The sequence below is a fragment of the Oreochromis niloticus genome, linkage group LG9 (genome assembly GCF_001858045.2).
Source record: "Oreochromis niloticus isolate F11D_XX linkage group LG9, O_niloticus_UMD_NMBU, whole genome shotgun sequence".
Taxonomy (NCBI): domain Eukaryota; kingdom Metazoa; phylum Chordata; class Actinopteri; order Cichliformes; family Cichlidae; genus Oreochromis; species Oreochromis niloticus.
Genome location: NC_031974.2, coordinates 20,572,644 through 20,590,139, shown reverse-complemented (window position 1 = coordinate 20,590,139; position 17,496 = coordinate 20,572,644). Strand labels below are relative to the sequence as shown.

The window sequence follows — 17,496 nt, the reverse complement described above, 5'->3', positions numbered from 1 at the left end:
TCAGTCATGCTTGATCACTAATGAGAAGTTAGCACAACTTATTACAACTTATTAAAAGGTTTAAGTGAATGTATTTGTTGTGTATATATTTGAGCCTGTATGTCTACTTCTGACCCAGTTTGAATGAGAAAAAATTCAAAATAAATTCAAACTTGTCCACTCAATTCTTGTTTTTTAAAGCTATCGAATATGTATGCTGTGGAATCATTTCACCCTGGAAAAAGAACAGTTCAAAGAAATCATTAAAAGACCAACATTATTTTGACATTCATGGCCATGATGAATGTATGTAAAATTCTGACTATAACTATAACACCGCAAGTTTCACTGAAGAATAGATGGATCCCTGCCACGTATGACCACTGGGGTTTGTTAGAAACATGACACACCATTGTCTTCAAAGGTCAGGGAATATCAACTTTCAACAAACCCTTGCTTCAATACATTAATTCTTGCCCTTTTCATTATAAATGAACTTGAACTTTTTTGTAAGTCTACTTTCTATACGATTAAAAGACACACTGTTTGTCTCAGGTCGATTTATTCTTATTACTTTTTAAGGTGTTTATTTATTTATTTTTTTGCAGCTGCTGATAATTTATGGTCCCTCGGGATTCTTTTGACCCCTTAGTGCCGCATTTATTTTAAATGGATGAAAACGTTATTATGTTATATTATGATTATGTCATATACGAATATTTTACTTTAAGTTAGCTGAAATATTTCCTTCAAGGTAACTTGTGTTAATGTAAAATAAAATAGAGCTTTAATTCTGCAGTGTATCAGTTTTCCTACACCGTTGCTTCAAGTAAACGCACCCGGTCCTGACCTGCACAGGAAGTGGAGTGACGCTGGCGCGGTAGTTGAAAACAGACGTTGTTGACATGACGCTGGCGAACAACAGCTCAGCAGATGTACAAACCTCGGTCGAAGCTTTTACTTAACTTTAACACAGGAGAACTTATCGTAACTTGACACCGAGAATGGATTTATCTTCCATTATAAGGAAAATGGGTGAGTTGAACTGTTAGCTAGGCAAATACCGCGCAAGAAGCTGACTATAGCTTACTTTAACTTATGATGACAAAACCCGTTAGCCGCTAACAATAGCAGCTTCCTCTCAACTTTAATATGCGGCTGTCATTATTTGGAATAACAGCACTTAAATTATCATGAAACTGTTCAACTTTGTAAAGGAACCCCGAGTCAGGGAACCTTAGCTACCTTTGCTAACTCTGCTCCAATTTTTTCCCTGTTTAATATTTTTGATTTCTCATAACTTTCAGGTCATTCTCTGGTGGAGATAAGAGTGCGAGCATTGAAGAGCATCTTATGCAAGCTGGATCTTTCCCTGATTTCCGTCCATGATATTGTCCAGGAGAAGATGCTGTTTGTGTATCTTCTGGAGTGGTTCAATTTCCCCGAGGTGCCAATGAAGGAAGAGGCCCTTGAATTGCTTTTAACCTTATCAAAGGTAGATAAGAAGTATACTGATAATAGATGCAACGCAAGGTGAATAAATCAAGGATTGTAGCTAGAGAAGAGCAGTCTGCCAGATGGCAAATTACACTCATGAACTTTAAATGTAATTTTGGCCTTAGCTTCAGTATTTTTTTCTTTTTCCAAAAGCTAACAAGGCTTAAAATGCATAATTGATGAAGGATTTACTTTTGTCCTGATTTTCACTGCATGATTCCAACACCTTATGTCACCTGTATAAAATTTACACTATATCAAACCAAGACATATAATTTCCAGTTTTCTGATTATGCACTATTGTGTCTTCAAAGCATCCAAGTGCAGCCCAGATGCTGAGAGACGTTGGGGCGGTGGACTTTCTCACCCAACTGTCTCCTAACGTGGAGCCCAGCCTGCGAGCTGTCATTGATGGAACCCTGGACCAGCTGTTCCACCTACCAGAACTGCTCCCCAGTCGTGTAGTTGTCTACTCACATGGACCACGTAGTACATCTCCAAAAGGTGTTGAATGTTAGGCCAATTATTTGTTTAACTTTAGCATCTGTCATTCATAAAATACTACATTTTCACAATATGATATTAGAGTCAGTTTGGTTGAAATGGTCTATATTACCAAACTGCTTTAAACTTTCTTGTACGGAGATGTTATCCCAGCTACAAGTCTCATGTCTCTGTTGTTTCAGCTCAAGAGGATTTGCCTAAAATGGGTTATTTCCACAAGAGCATGCCAAATAATATGGATATACCGCCTCACAAGATAGCAGGTTCCTTTTGCTTGAAAAATCTTTCTCTAATGTTATATGCATGATATTTTTATTTCCTTAAAGGACTCATGCTTTATCCCTCTGTGTTATATAGTGCACGAATCTGTGAGATGTCTGAAGTTTTCTGTGTTTCCATGGCTGACTTTGACAAACACAGACAGGCACATACTTTCTTCCAATGAGAAGTAAGAGACAGACGCATGCCTTTAAGCAGTAGTATATTACACTTTTCACCCAGTGTAATGGTATTATAATTAGACAAAATAAGATTATTACCAGTATTGTTTATTCAAGCTTTGTTTTTCAACCATTTCTGAATTCAAACCTGTTTTTATTTGATGCCCAGTTCTATACATAACCTAGTATTTGTGTTGTTCTTTACTGCTGAAATTCTTTGTATTTAATCAACTCGACAAGTGTGAGATTAAAAATAACTCTGTTGTGGTTCTTTTGAAACAGTTCCTTGGGGAGCAGCAATCCCAACCTAGTGCGAACAACTTGTGAACTTCTGTGTGATGTCATTATGCAAGACTTTCCTGCTGAGATCTTTCTGCAAAGGCCGGGCATTGTAAAGGTATTAAATCTGGGTGTTTTTGCACTGTTAGTGTGTATACATGTCTATTGTCTATACGTTTATGCTGGGAGGTTTTGTGTCTTTTTTTTGTTCGTTTAGTTTTTATTTTTTAATATAAAGAGAATGTTCACACTCAACCAGAAAGAGACAATGCTGTAGTGATTGCAATTTCCATTTTTTAATTATCAGGGCATTAGAAGAGCTCTCACTATTTTTATTTTATAGACTCTGTGATTTTTAGCAACCATCATGTGTAGTGCTTGTGTTCAGAAACGATCCCTGTACTGAATAGAAACGCTGCTCTCGCTTGGTTTGAAAATGCTTTATTCACTGTTGGTTTCCTAAGAAACAAAGTTGAAGATGCCAATCAAGAATTCAGAGTCTGGTTTTATTTTCCAGCCAAATGGTATTCACATCGATTAGATGCAGTGCGCTGTTTTGAGTGGCTAGCGTGACCAGCTCATAGCGGATTTATAGGATGGCCGCTCCAACCACTGTCAAAATAATAACCTGTCAAATGGTGTCCTTGAACAAAGCATCCATTTATAATTCTGCGTCCCTGATCTTGTAGGAGGCTGTGAGGCCCCCGAAGGCTTACTTTGGTTGAGCAGGTACTAGATTGCTGCTAGGATGTAGTTTTGTCATGATGTACCTCTTGCAAGGTGTGAAAGTCCTTGGTAGAACATTTTGCTTCTTCCCTCAAAGGCCTCCTTGAGCGGCAGAGTTTCTGTATAACAGGACGCTGTCGGGCACAGCCTTTGAACAGCTGTCGACCTCGATGGCTCTTGCTGGCTTCTGCTGGCAGCTGATCCATGGGGTCGTAATACTGAAGTCTGCAATGAGTTTCCACTTTGTACAGCTATACATCTCCATTTCTTTTGAAGCGAGCAACACTGTGTGATGTATCTCCCCACTGTCATCTTGGTAACAAAGCACATCAGTGCTGTGAGCTCTTTGTTTCACTGGCATAAAAAGAGTTTTGGGGGAGACATCATTTTGCCCTGATGAGCCACAGTGAACATTACTATTTTGCTAATAAAGTGGTGCATTAAATTACATCGGTCTCACGGTAGCATTAACATACTGTCACCCAGCAGTGTCATCACCAAAAAAGAAATGATTACGGAAAAGTACTTCTTGTGGCTTTACTTGGTCCTCTTTCGAGTTGCTGCAGCCATTAAGCAAAATTAAAAGGCTTGAATTTAGAGACATGACATCATTAGCTTCAGAGGGCAGGGAATCTGAACTCTGAACAAATTGCTGCTTCAATAATTCAATTCCATTTGCCCTTTTTATCCAGTGAAATTTATTACGACTTTTCTGTCAGTCTTGACTTTAAGTCTGGTATATACACAGTGTGTTTGTCTCGGCGTAGCTTTGTAAATTGACTAATATGCAGTTTTTACACATTTGCAATAAAATTTTTATTGGATATTACAAGGTGTTCATCCACTGAACACCTTAGCAGTAATGTAATCTGTTATGCTGCTGACATCCCGTTCCATTTGCAGAACCTTCTGTCCCTATTGAGGCTGGGTCCAGGTGAAGAGGAGTCAGGCTACCTCTACTTGTCGGCTCTTTCCTGTCTCCGGCAGCTTTGTGTGGGATTAAGAAGGCGGCTGCGCTTTCATCAAGACCCAAGCTTCTACTCTGCGAAACAAGGTAGCGTGCCCTTTTTACTTGTTTTTAAATAATGAAAGCAATATCTTCCACTGTCATCTATGTGGTGATTTTTCAGTTATTTTTGCATGCTTATAATCAGTAAATCACATGTTACTACCTGGTATCTATCACCTCCATTAATCAGCTGTATTTTTCTTGTAACTCAAGTCTAAAACCGATCTAGAATATATTGCATCCACAATGTGAATTCCTCATTTTTATATTCACAAATCGTGTCAAAGCATCTAACTTATTTGTTTTATTTATTTGTGGGTGTGTAGATCCAGTTTCTCAGAACTCGTCCTTCTCCTACACCCAGGAGGTTCTGGGGACCCAGCGTTCCGGGGCCTCCTCTCCTGGGTCCGAGTGCTCTCCCCGGCCTTCTTTAGTGGGACGCACAAGCCAGAGAGCCAGAGGAGATGGTCAAGATGGAGACGCAGCTTCTAATAGGTACGCATATGAAATCGACATGACTGTATGTTTGAAATTATAGTTAAAAAAACAATAAAAATTTGTCTCTTTTTGTGTATCTTTTCTTGTTTAAGGTATTGTTTGCATAGATGTTAGTAATCATATTGGCACCGAGAGTAGAGACTCCCTTTAGCTTTTTGTCACACTTCTGAGGCGTGCATGGTATTACGTTAGTCATTCTACCTTGCTTGTAGAAATGATATTCTTGACGTGATTCACCATTTTCAATTCTTTTCATTAGGCTTAAGAAGTGAGTCTTACATTTCTTTGAGAATTTGTGCACAGTAGGGTTTTCTGTGGCTTTGATAATGACAAAATCACTAGTGACGCCAGCAGCCCACACAAGACGATAAAGCAGTGTGAAAGAAAAGAAAGACTGTGAAGGATGTTCTTCTAAATATGAACAACACTAGGAGCCCTCTAGCGGCCGGTCTGTAGTGTTTAAAAATCAGGTTTGATTCATGTGATGGCATATTCATTTTTATGTTCCATCCCTATACAGCGGATACGTCACTCCTTGCATTTGAATGGTCCAAGAACAGATCACAAATTTACAGTTGTCTTTCCGTCTGTCTGCAATTCATCCAGTGGCAGCTCACACAGAGGTGGAGGAGCAGTCCAGGCCCCCAGACAGATGGCCCATTCACCTGCAGATGTGGCCCATGTGGAGCTTCCTGATCTGGGTGTAGAAGATGTGTTGGAGTTGCAGTTGCGGCAGCTCACTTTGGCTCAGTTTACTGTTGCCTCTATGGAGTGTGCCATACCACTGCTTAAGACAGGTAAGTGTCAGTATGCTTGTTTTTTTTTAAAATTTATCTTATTTGGTAATATATGAGTGGTAAAACTATTTTTTTTTTTAAGCCATTAATCAATAATCTCAGTCTCATTTGTTTTTGAGCTTAAGATTCCCTCACCTGTTTCTCTACATTGACTGGATTCTCTCCATTGTTATTTGAACACGTCAAAACATTTCTTCCACTCTTGCTTTGTTTTCTCTCTCACTCTGCTGTTTCTCAGAAGGTTTGCATGCTTTCCATCGCGTTCTGGAGCTGCTGTGTGACGCTGTCCTCCTGCTTGGGGACAGCGTTTGTGAGCTGGTCTGGGACGATCGCAGCCTGGCGGGGATGGAGCTGGCAAGTCAACACAACTCATGACAGCCTCTTATGTAGATGAATAGACACTTCAGTGAAAAGGGGAACTGACTTGGCCACCAGACAATTTGCCACAGACACACAGGCATACGGTACTCAACTGTCAAGGAGAACTGCGGGCACGTGATTGAGCGTTGTGTTATATAAAGGTTACAGAGGCTTTCTGCTGGTTATAAAGTGCTTCTTGCATACATGCAAACTTCCCATCTGTACCCTTGGGTTTATCCCAGCACAGAATTGCAGGGCTAGTAAATGTCTTCATTTATTACGTGCATAAAGTCCCCACAATAGATTGTGTTAAACAGGTGTATTTTTTTTACCATGCAGAATCATTTGTTATCTTGCATGGCTGTTTTAAAGGGTATGTTCCTCTGCAGGGGGATTTACACACTTGTCAAGTCCAGGCCCCTGTGGCCCTCTGCTGTTTAATACATGCCCAGAGCCTTGCAGCCTGAGAACTATTTTGTCATCTTTATGTGGAGAGCAGCTTTTGTGTGCCAAACCTCTAGGTTTTTCCTGTGGGAATGGACCAAACTGTTCATGCCCGCCTCAGCCATGCAGAGGGCATGTACTGCCCCCTGCTGGTGTTCATCTTCCATTGAACAATTTTTACACCCAGAACAAAGTGGCTGAGAATAGATTGTTCCAATTTATTCATACAGAGATAGGGTGGATCTGTATCTCGTCCCAAAATAACCCTGAAATCTGATTACATTCAATTCCTAACCCCTGGAACGAACAATTTTTCTCTTGGCTCGCAGCCAGAAGCTGTGTCTTGACTGTGTGTGAGCATTCATACAGTGCGAGTACATGTGCACATAATGGTGCGTTTATGTGGAAGTGTGTGCGTTTGTCTACATTTTTGCTTGTTTTTATTTTAGAAAGAGAAGCTGCAAACCTGCATGGAGCTACTGGGGGATATACTGAGCTATCACCACAGCTGTTCAGTGGATACTCCCAACAATTCTCAGGTTCACCATAGAATAGCCTACATAGGCTCTGCGATATTTACTATTAAACTCCTACAGACCATCCTCCCACCCGAGAAGGTGTGTGCTTGTGTGACAGAATCACTTTGATTCAGTTACTGTTTTCCATTTGAAAGTTAATCATTCTATGAACGTCACACAGGCTAGTGACAATCTCCCAGAAAACACTGCAACAGCTCTTTTCCACTTATGCTTGGACACATCATTGGGAAGTTTGTTACCCAGCATGCAAGAGACAGCAGTGGCCTACTTGGAGCAGGTGAACTCGGACAGCCATGAAATCTACAGGAGGGTGACCCGAGCTGCCCTCTGGATGGAATCCACTTGCAACTTTCTCAGGGAAGCACAAGCGGAGGTATAATCACCATGTCGTGCATCAAATACAAATACTAGGCATCCTTTATACATATATATATGGATACACTATACACTGATCAGGCATAACAATATGACAACTGACAGGTGACGTGAGTAAAAGTGATTATCTCAAAGTTGATGTATTAGAAGCAGGAAAAATGGGCAAGCGTAGGGATTTGAGTTTAAGGATCAAATTGTGATGGCTAGACAACACGTCAGAGCATCTCCAAAACGGCAGCTATATATCTCTGTGTCCAGTCTGCAGTGGTCAGTGTCTATCAGAAGTGGTCCAACGAGGAATAGTGCTGAACCAGGGACAAGGTCATGGGTGGCTCATTGATGCACGTGGGGAGCAAAGGCTGGAGCAATTGAAGAAGATCACCTGGTTTGATGAATCACACTTTCTTTCCCGTCACGTGGCTGGCCAGGTGCATCTCAGGATGTACCTGCGAAACACCTGGCACCAGAATGCACTATGGGAAGAAGGCAAGCTGATGGAGGCAGTGTCGTGCTTTGGGCAGAATACTGCTACGAAAACCTCGGGTCCTGGCAACCATGTGGAAGTCACTTTGAAATGCACCACCTACCTAAGGTCCAGACAACGTATAGCCTTTCGTGAAAACGGTTTTACCCAATATTCCCATTGGCCTCTTTCTGCAGGATGGTGCGCCCTGTCACAAAACAAAAATGGTTCGGGAATAGTTTTAGAAACACAACATCTTTGAGGTGTTGACTTGGCCTTAAAATTGTGCAGATGCCAATCAAACCTCTGTGGGATGTGCCAGACAAAGATCTGATCCATGGAAGTGGATCAGACCTGGTGCCTGATTCCACGACACACCTTCAGAGGTCTAGCGGAGTCCATGCCTCAATGGGTCAGAGCCGTTTTAGCAGCAAAATGGGGACCAACACAATGTCATAATGTTATGCCTGATCAGTGTATATGACTATAATGAAGTCTTTTCAGACAGTATATCATCACCACTTGACTGTTAATTAAACATTGTATTTTTTTTTCTCAAGGGGGAGAAGAATTGGCTGGAGTTACTGGAGCTGGCAGACCAAGCCATAGATGGCCTTCCATTTCACCAGCACTTGCCTATCATCAAAGAATGTGTTCACATTTGCTCTTATCTGTAAGACATCAGATCTAAACTCAGTCATAGTAATGACTTTTTTTTTTTTTTTTTTTTTTTTTTTTAACCAAGTTAGTTAAAAGTCATTTGATTGTTTTCCTTTAGGTGGAAGTTTGATCAGCCCAGTCCCCTCCTCCAAACGGAGAGCCAGAAACTCTTCCTCAAGCTGCTGGCCCATCCTTTACTGCCCGTCAAGACAGAAACATATGAATGCACTTTAAACCTGGTCAAGGTTGGAGCAAGCCATCTTATATAGACAGTCATTGTTTGGATGAGTGCGGAGGGTCATGGTTAAAATATATGAGTGTGATATAGCCTTAATGTGAGCCTGTTTAGTGGGGCACCCATATGTAAATAAGTGGGATGAAGATGGATGAGTCATGGCTCTTTGACAGGCCACTATAAAAAAACCCACTTGACATTTGAAATCAGTCTTTCTTTTCCTTTTGCCAATTACTGGCTAGAGTGAGTGGCTACATTTAAAGTGAATTGAAACTCTTATATGCGAGCACAAGTGAGAATAGTGATAATTTATGATGTGCTCTGGTGTGATTGCATATACCCCTAGGACTGCCTTGGCATCCAGAATGCGACACGACAGGAACCAGAGGCATGTGCTGGAGTTAGCTTCCTACTCCACCACAGGGTGCTCTATGAAATAAGCACCTTTGGACTCCAAGATTCGGCACAAAAGGTAAATGTACTACGTATGCCTTTCAAGTTTTAGACCTTTGAGAGAGCTCATTCTGATAATGGAGTACAGTCACTCACAGGTAATCATGAGATTAAAAGCAGAGGGGTTTGTGGGGGGGTTTTTGGACATTACATGCTAAACCGGTGTAATAATTTAGACATTTCAAAGTTGTCACATGGAGTACTTGTTAGTAGACGTTTTATCAGCAACGCCTTTGTGAACTCAGCACTTTACCTGTGATCTATAGGTGGATGCTCTTGCCAAGGATATCCTGCTATTCCTGCTCAAGGGACGATTGATGATGACAGCATCAGCCTGGGACAGATTCAATGAGGCACTTTACCCGGTCATGCCCATATTACAGGTGTTGTAATCTCTTCAGAGGCTCAGTAGTATTTGCACTGCAGAGCTCATAAAGCGCACATCTCATTTGGAGCTTATTAAACAATATTTATGGAAGGGAAGAATGGGTGTATGTTGCCCACAATTAGAAGAGCTATGATCAAAAGTGCAATATTAGCACTCTTGGACCGCAAAGACTGTGCATTGAGCTGCCAGTGAGAAAAATTTGGTTATTTTCTCATTTACATATTCTGTTATATTGTTTCCTTTTTGAGTGGAGGGGGAAGAGAAACAAAAACTTTTTATTAATTGTTCAGTTCCAGGCAACAGAAAGCCAGGAAATTCTTCATGAATATACATGAGGTTTTGACTAGGCTGTCAAGTGTGATTTAATTCAAGCAGGCCATTCAGAGATGGGCCCACCATGTCAACAAGAGACAAAATGAAACCACCCGTAATCAAAGTGATGCATATTTTATTTACTGTTGCACGGCTTTGCTGGAATTCCCCATTGTTTGCTTTATTGTCTGCCAAGGCAGTCCTGAGAATTGTGTGTGTTTGTGTGTCTGTGTGCGGCAGGGTTACGCCAGCACCGAGGAGTCACTGGGAAACTGCGTCCTGCTGATAAGTGACATGTCGGACATGGCAAGAGACAGTGTGTTCCCAAGTACAGCCAAACTAAAGGCGGCACTGCGGCTCCTTTTCACTAAGCAGCCCGCGTGAGTCTCTTCTCTGGGTCTTTCCTTTGTTGCTGTTTCTTGTTGTTTCTCTCTGTGCTCGTTTGAGCATTTTGTGCCTGCCCGGAATTGTGTGCATATCAGAAATGTGTGTGCCTGTGATGAGTATACTTGGATGTCTGGCATGTTTCTTTTCTTTTTTCGTTTTCCTTTCGTGGAGTTGTTTGATGATTTTGACGTCGGTTCTCGGGATTATTTGTTAGCCAGACAAACACTCTAGAGTCTGAAAATGTACTCTCCAACACTTGCGGTGGGCATATTAGGCCTCTGTGTTGCTGTCAGGTGCTTGTGCTTGTCATGTCAACCAAATGCTCTTCGAGGCCTGTGTAAAACACTTTCTCATCCGGTCCCAATCTATGAATATTGATAGACATGGAAATCCACACCAGAGAAGCCCTGGTAATTTTTGGCAGCAAGTAATAGAGCCGCCGCCTCCACTGCCAGCTATTTCTTGAGGAGTTGCTGTTTGAAAAAATCAAACTGTAAATGTTTTGTTTTTGTTTGTTTTGTTTTTTTTCTTCATCGCATGAATTAGGTTGTTTTGCAGCGATTATAAGTCCTGAACTACACCTGCTTATATTCTTTCATTATTCATTATTAACAGTGTGAGAATAGCAGCAGTACAGCAATTCCTGCCCCACCTCACTGGAAGCGATGATGCAAATACAGCCCGACCAAAACTGGATCAACAAATGATTGCCTCACTCCCCAACCTCTTCTGCCTTAAAAACCCTTTAGACATCACACTTGATACCAGCAAGAAGTCTGTTCTAAAGGTATAATCCTGCATACATAGCACAAAACAGATGTGTGTACTAATAAAAGTAAGTGCTTACCTATGTGTTTATTTTATGTCTTAGGTGGAATCTGTTGAGAAGCTGTTCAGTATCCTCTACTCAGACATTGTTGATATCACCTTGAAAAGATCAGCTGCAGAACAGCTTTCTGTGGTGCTACAAGGTGAGACATCTATAAAAGCTATATTTATAGTAGTATTATAAACTCACCTTTTGTCTGATTTTTGTTCTGGCAGGTTAAAACTGGTAAACGCAACTTCTTAGCCTTCCTTTGGAAGTTGCTCAATATTAGATTAGACTACATATGTAAAACTATATTTTAAGATCCTTCCGGCATTGTCTTTCCTCAAAATTACATATTTAGAAGCTTCTTTTTTTCAATAATAATCCCTTCATGTCTTAAGTAGTTTAAGATTTGTGCTCTTGGATTTAATCTACATCATAGGTATGTCTTAATCGCAGACCTTTTTAAAACTCAACGCCATAACTTAAACCATAATCTAACGTGCACTACTCTAGGAATGTGAGTTGTGTCAACATGTAGTTACGATGACTTTGATTGACCCGTTCATTACTGTCATTTAATCCTAAGTCACTACTCCAGCTACTTCTTATGCCATCTTTTTTAATCATCTGGAGGAAAACTCCACTGCCGACTAGTGTTTTGGCAGCTAAATTGCAGAGCAACAGAAGAACATATTCTGCACAGAAGTATTAGTCACACATTTAATGCATCGAATTGCCTTATTTGGCATGTGCAGAACTATGTGCAATGTGCTAATATTGCTGCTTCACCATTTGGGTACCTGCTCCAATCCACATCTGTGAGCCCCAACAAGAAGTTTTCTGGCTATACAGTTCAATTCAAATTCAAATTTTATTTCTGTAGCTCTGAATCACAAAAGTCACATCTTGGTGCATTATATTATAAGGTGAAGAGCATTCAATGATATTGAGAAAACCCCAACAATTAGATGAACCAAGAGCAAGCATTTGGTGACAGTGGGAAGGAAAAACTCCCTTTTAAGAGTAAGAAACCTCCGTTAGAACCAGACTCAGGGAGGGTCGGCCATCTGCTACAACTGGATGGGGGTGAGGGAAGAGACACACTGTGGAAGAGAGCCAAAGATTAATAACTAATAGATTGTTATTAGTTTCCTTCTGTATCATTCTGTATTATTATACAGAAGGAAATGTACTGTCTACATTCAGCTCTTTCAAGGGAGAGAGGGGGAAAAAGCACGGGCTATATGCAGTAATCCACATTATCTCAATAAACTGTCATCGTCAGCTGACCATTTGCACAGAATAAAATGTTATTCTTTGCAAGTTTTACTTACAGTAACTTGGTAAATTGTCATCAGCTCCTCTGCTCCGTGTGTGTCTGTTACACAAACACATGGATTGGAGTTTGGAAGAGACATGCATGGTGCCACTGAGAGCAGATGAGAGCAGCGAAACAGCATCAGAAACTGTCACACTGAGCTGAAATGAAACAAATGCTCATAGAAAAGATGAATCCTCAGCTTATCAAACAGCAAATAATGTTTCGCAAAAGTTAGACAGATTTTGTTGCTTATTGCCAGCTCTCAAAAGTTGGAACTTCCCTGCAAATTGACAGAACTAGTTCCTTAGGTTTGTAATGAATAAAACCCTGGTGGTTTTCTAGATACACTGCTGTTCCACTTTGAGAATGCTGTGCTTCAGAAAAAAATGCTTTTTATTTTTATTGAAATGATTTTTTATTGGGAAACACTGACTTTGGTGGCACATCCAGGCCAGTTTTAGAATGTGATAATACAAGAATTTAGAGATGTTAATTTACATCTGGATAATTGATGATTTGAATGTCTTATTAGCTTTGCAAAAACTGCATTCACTAAAATGTTAATCAATTATAAGAGTCTGTGATAAGCAAGACGCCATGTTAAAACTACAATTGTAGTAAGGGCACCAGTGTTTGTTGTTTCCCAATACTTTACTCTGTGTGTGTGTGTGTGTGTGTGTGTGTGTGTGTGCGTGTGTTTTGACATATATTGAACCGTTTTCTTTCTTTCCATTTAGACACAGCAATGCATCCAGTATTAAAGAACCTTGGAATAACAGATAAAGTCCTTTCTGTAATTATGGAGTGTGTAAATGGCAACAAGGTAAATAGAAAAAACAGACTGTAGATGCTTACAGTCACTATTATACAGTTACTATTGAAACTCAATAACCCAAATATATAAAGTCACATGTGCTCTCGTTTATGTATATGTCCATGTTTATATGTGTTCATGTGAGTTCATGTGTGGATGCAGGAAAACCACTATACTGATAGAAGGATGAAATGGCCTGTATAAATATTGTCAGACAGGCCCTGGTCAGCAGTGATTTCTGGCCTGTAGTTGATGCAGTCTGCTGATCATTCCCAGGCTTTTAATCAGAAACTGCCGGGGGTAATTGTCCAACATGTCTCGCTACATGGATGTTGAGTAACAGGGCTACAGAGAATGACTTGTATTTGTCCCCAACCTCCCTTGCCTGCAACCTTCACAGTCACAGAATTTAGGTATAGCTTATGCGAACTGACACTAAAGAAATCCTGTGCAGAGGCAGAACAAGACGAGACCGACAGGCAGCGCGTGGCTTTGTTTGTGTTTTCCTTGCAATTAAACACCGAGTGAGTATGTTGCTGTTTTCCCCAGAGGTTTGATTGTCTGCTGGAGCCTTGTGTATGTATCCTGAGAAAGCTGGTGTACGCTGATCCATCTCTGAGGCACAGCCTGGCACAGCGGCACCTCCTGCTCCTCACACTGCTCAGGGGTACATTCACAAGACAACTCATTAAGTAACAGCTACACACATTGTGTCGAGTAGCTCGGGGCCATATTCTCAAGTCATCCACTGATGCATAGCTTTTAACCATGCTGTCACACTGTAGTAAGTAGCATATTAGTATGATGCAACTTGTTGCCACAGAGCTCGGCTTGGCAGCAGTGCACTTTTAACAGCTTAGTCTTAATAGTAGTTGGTAATATATACAGCAGCTCTAATATTTGTTGCATAAATTTGAGCTAAAATATAACTCGGTTTGTAAATTAAAAGACATTTAATTCAAGTGATTTTATGTATATTTGTGTAATGGTTTTAGTCAGATCTAGACAGAAAATAGAGCTTTATTTAAATGTATTCATGCAAAAGATATGCAGTGTTTTAAACATAACCACATTTTAAATTCAGAGGAGTCTTACATTTAATAAGAAAAGTGTTTGCAAGTTTATTTTCGCAAATAAATTCTTGCAATATAAGCTACTTCACTATTACTTCTGTAATCTTCTTATGGACTCAAGTGATAAAGTTCTGGATGTTATTGTTATGTAAATTGCCTATTTTGGTCTTCATTATAGCATCCTTGATATTGAAGGAGAACAAAAGCGATGGAAGTGAGATTGCTGTCCTGATGAGTTTACTGCTATTTGATGAGATTGCCAGCACTGACTTATGGTGAGCATAATTTTCCTCTCTTTAAATTTCCATTTGTGCATGCATTAATGTTCATCCTTTTAATACTGCAGTGCTCTTTTTCTGTCATCAGGTCTGATAAATCCACCACAGAAGTGAGCGTCACACCGTTCTCCCTGCCATTGGCAGTAACACGCAGGTAAGACCTTCATAAACTTCTGGAGGTCAGCAGCAGTGTTAAATATTGCCTTGTGCTTTGTTGCCACCTTTTTTACTTCCCTGTCATTAAAACACTTTACAAACAATATTCACAGTTTTGTTTCTTAATCTTTCTTCAAGGTACAATGTTCCATTTCAGGCAGCAACTCATCATGCTGTTAGTCCGTACTGCTGCGTACTGGTGCCTTCGTCTGACCTCCAAATTCTTAACCCTGCCCGCCAAGCCCTACAGGTGGCCTGGAACACTGCGTGGCATTCTGGGATAGATAATCTCCTTCAGGAGCTTTGTGACGTTGCTAGAGATGTCAACGAGTAAGCTCCTTCATATTTCCAACTGTATATGTGCAAATGTTAGGTGTGGCCATTGTACTAATGGGTTTCATGCGTGTTCTTTTTTTGTGTTAAAAAATTAGGATTAAATTAGAGATTGGACACCATGGTAGATTAATGTAGGGCAGCACGGTGGCACGGTGGTTAGCACTGTTGCCGCACAGCAAGAAGGTCCTGAGTTCAATTCCAACATCAGGCCGGGGTCTTTCTGTGTGGAGTTTGCATGTTCTCCCCGTGTTTGCGTGGGTTCCTTCCGGGTACTCCGGCTTCCTCCCACCGTCCAAAGACATGCAGCTTGTGGGGATAGGTTAATTGGATAATCCAAATTGCCACTAGGTGTGAATGTGCGAATGAATGTGAGTGCTCATGGTTGTCTGTCCCTGTGTGTTGGCCCTGCGACAGACTGGCGACCTGTCCAGGGTGTACCCCACCTCTCGCCCTATGACAGCTGGAATAGGCTCCAGCGCCCCCCACGACCCTGAAAAGGATAAGCGGAAGTGAATGGATGGTAGATTAATGTTTCTGTGTCAAGCAAATGTTTGTTTACTTACTCTAGTAGACTGCCAAAGAAACTTACCTGAGCAATAATTCTGTGACAGGATTTTGAGTTATAGGTATCACTCTTTTAAAACATTCCGTTGTAGAGCATTGCGGTGAAGTTTGAGATTCAGTCTTGCCATCTTGTGTTTCATCTGTCTTCATTTACTTCTAATGTGACCTAATTCAAACAAATGAGAGTGTCTCTCCCAAATTCAACCAGCTTGATTACAGCACAGATGTTTGAAGCACACCATGGATGGATTAGTCCATCTTAAACCGAATTTCACACAAAGCTGTGACTGGGGAAAACAGCACTTGTTTAAGATTGATTAGTAAATAAAATAGAGAGGTGTCTTCTTTGTACTTAGCTATATTTCACATAAACACTATGTATCAAAGCGATCAGCTTCACATATTGTTGTTTTTTTGTTACCAAACTCAAAATATAAAAAAAGACAAGAAAAAAACATGGCTACATCTGCTTTAATCAGTTGTAAGAAATTCTCAAAACTTCTGATGAATCATAAATGTCTCATCCCACTGGACTGGTGATCAAATATGACTGTTAATGCAGTCATTAGTGTGATTCTTAGGCTGCTGCTTAAGCAATAAACTTGCCAGCTCATCAGTAGTCATGCGGTTTAATTTGGAATATATACATTTTTAAACCATTAACATTTTATTCCCCTCAGATTCCATCCCGACTTAAAGCTGTCAGAAAAACAAGTTCTGTGGCTGAAGGCAGTGCACTTCCCCACTGCGCTGCAGGATTGCATCCAGGCCATCGTCACAGCATCAGGGCACAGTTCTGTGGCCTCTGCTCTCTCCAGGCTCAGCCTCTACCTGTTGATTGACAGGCTGGCATTCCCACACATTCCCACCTACAGATGCAGGGAGACCCTTCACTCTCTCAGCTGGCAGGCTGCAGTGACCAGGTACACTAGATAATTATAATCAAGGATTTATGAACTTTTCTCACACTGTTACCAAAACCAGTAAATGTAATCCTGTGTGTAAAATGTTAATAAAGATAGAATTCAAGGATTAAAATTCTGTACAGGCAACATGTCAAATATTGAAAATGAGATGTGAAATGTTTATACTTTTAAAAATGCACTTTATGTTGTAGCCCAGGCAAAAACTGAGCACAGACCTGAACAATATATTCAGGTCTGGGAGCAGCGTACGCTTCCATTCAGACAATGTCTTTTTCAACTTGCTTATTTCAGCAAAACAATGCCAAGTGACATTTGTGAATGCATTATAACAGCATGACTCTGTAGTAAGAGTGCTAATTTGACTTGCCTGCAGCTCAGACTTGTCATCCATTCAACACATTTGGCACATTATGAAACCGAAAATATGACAAAGAAAGCCCTGAAATGTTGGGCTGCTCAAATCCTAAGAATGCAAGAATGGAAAAACATTGTGCTCTCAGAACTACAGCAACTGGTGTCCTCAATTCCTAAACACCTACAGAGTGTTGTTGAAAGAAATGGTGATGCAACACAGATATAAGCTTAGCCGAATGAGTGGGTGACATCAAATTCAAAATAAACATTGTATAAATGCTTTTGGAACTATTCTCCCTTAATTTAGGATCTGAATAATCTGGAAGCATTGCATTGTGTTTATTTACATTTACACAGGGTCCCAGGTTTTTTGGAAATGGGTATTTTACAAAACTGAGTGATGCATAGACACTCATCTGCCACTTTATTAGGTACATGTGTTCATCTGCTTATGAACGCAATTATCTAATCAGCCAATCACATGATGGCAATCCAGTGCATTTAGTCACGTAGAT

The 17,496-nt window shown here is 40.6% G+C and overlaps 1 protein-coding gene across 4 annotated transcripts in view; it reads left to right on the top strand.

The window, feature by feature from the left end:
* Positions 1-841: 841 nt before the first annotated feature.
* rttn (rotatin) overlaps positions 842-17,496 on the top strand; it is a 33,879-nt gene continuing 17,224 nt past the window's right edge. For 2 of the 4 annotated variants that reach the window (XM_003443574.5, XM_019363178.2), the window contains exons 1-25: positions 843-1,014; positions 1,287-1,474; positions 1,791-1,980; positions 2,163-2,243; positions 2,338-2,428; positions 2,703-2,817; positions 4,329-4,479; positions 4,761-4,929; positions 5,539-5,729; positions 5,968-6,083; positions 6,983-7,150; positions 7,233-7,445; positions 8,471-8,583; positions 8,689-8,815; positions 9,152-9,277; positions 9,525-9,641; positions 10,199-10,338; positions 10,961-11,132; positions 11,217-11,316; positions 13,218-13,303; positions 13,844-13,961; positions 14,546-14,642; positions 14,734-14,799; positions 14,940-15,131; positions 16,382-16,624. In XM_003443574.5, coding sequence (XP_003443622.1) covers positions 984-1,014; positions 1,287-1,474; positions 1,791-1,980; positions 2,163-2,243; positions 2,338-2,428; positions 2,703-2,817; positions 4,329-4,479; positions 4,761-4,929; positions 5,539-5,729; positions 5,968-6,083; positions 6,983-7,150; positions 7,233-7,445; positions 8,471-8,583; positions 8,689-8,815; positions 9,152-9,277; positions 9,525-9,641; positions 10,199-10,338; positions 10,961-11,132; positions 11,217-11,316; positions 13,218-13,303; positions 13,844-13,961; positions 14,546-14,642; positions 14,734-14,799; positions 14,940-15,131; positions 16,382-16,624 — 3,401 coding nt within the window. In that variant the 5' untranslated portion in view covers positions 843-983. Of the gene's footprint in view, positions 1,015-1,286; positions 1,475-1,790; positions 1,981-2,162; positions 2,244-2,337; positions 2,429-2,702; positions 2,818-4,328; positions 4,480-4,760; positions 4,930-5,538; positions 5,730-5,967; positions 6,084-6,982; positions 7,151-7,232; positions 7,446-8,470; positions 8,584-8,688; positions 8,816-9,151; positions 9,278-9,524; positions 9,642-10,198; positions 10,339-10,960; positions 11,133-11,216; positions 11,317-13,217; positions 13,304-13,843; positions 13,962-14,545; positions 14,643-14,733; positions 14,800-14,939; positions 15,132-16,381; positions 16,625-17,496 lie in introns of all 4 variants that reach the window. The other 2 variants (XM_025910183.1, XM_025910184.1) reach the window with 2 other exon arrangements.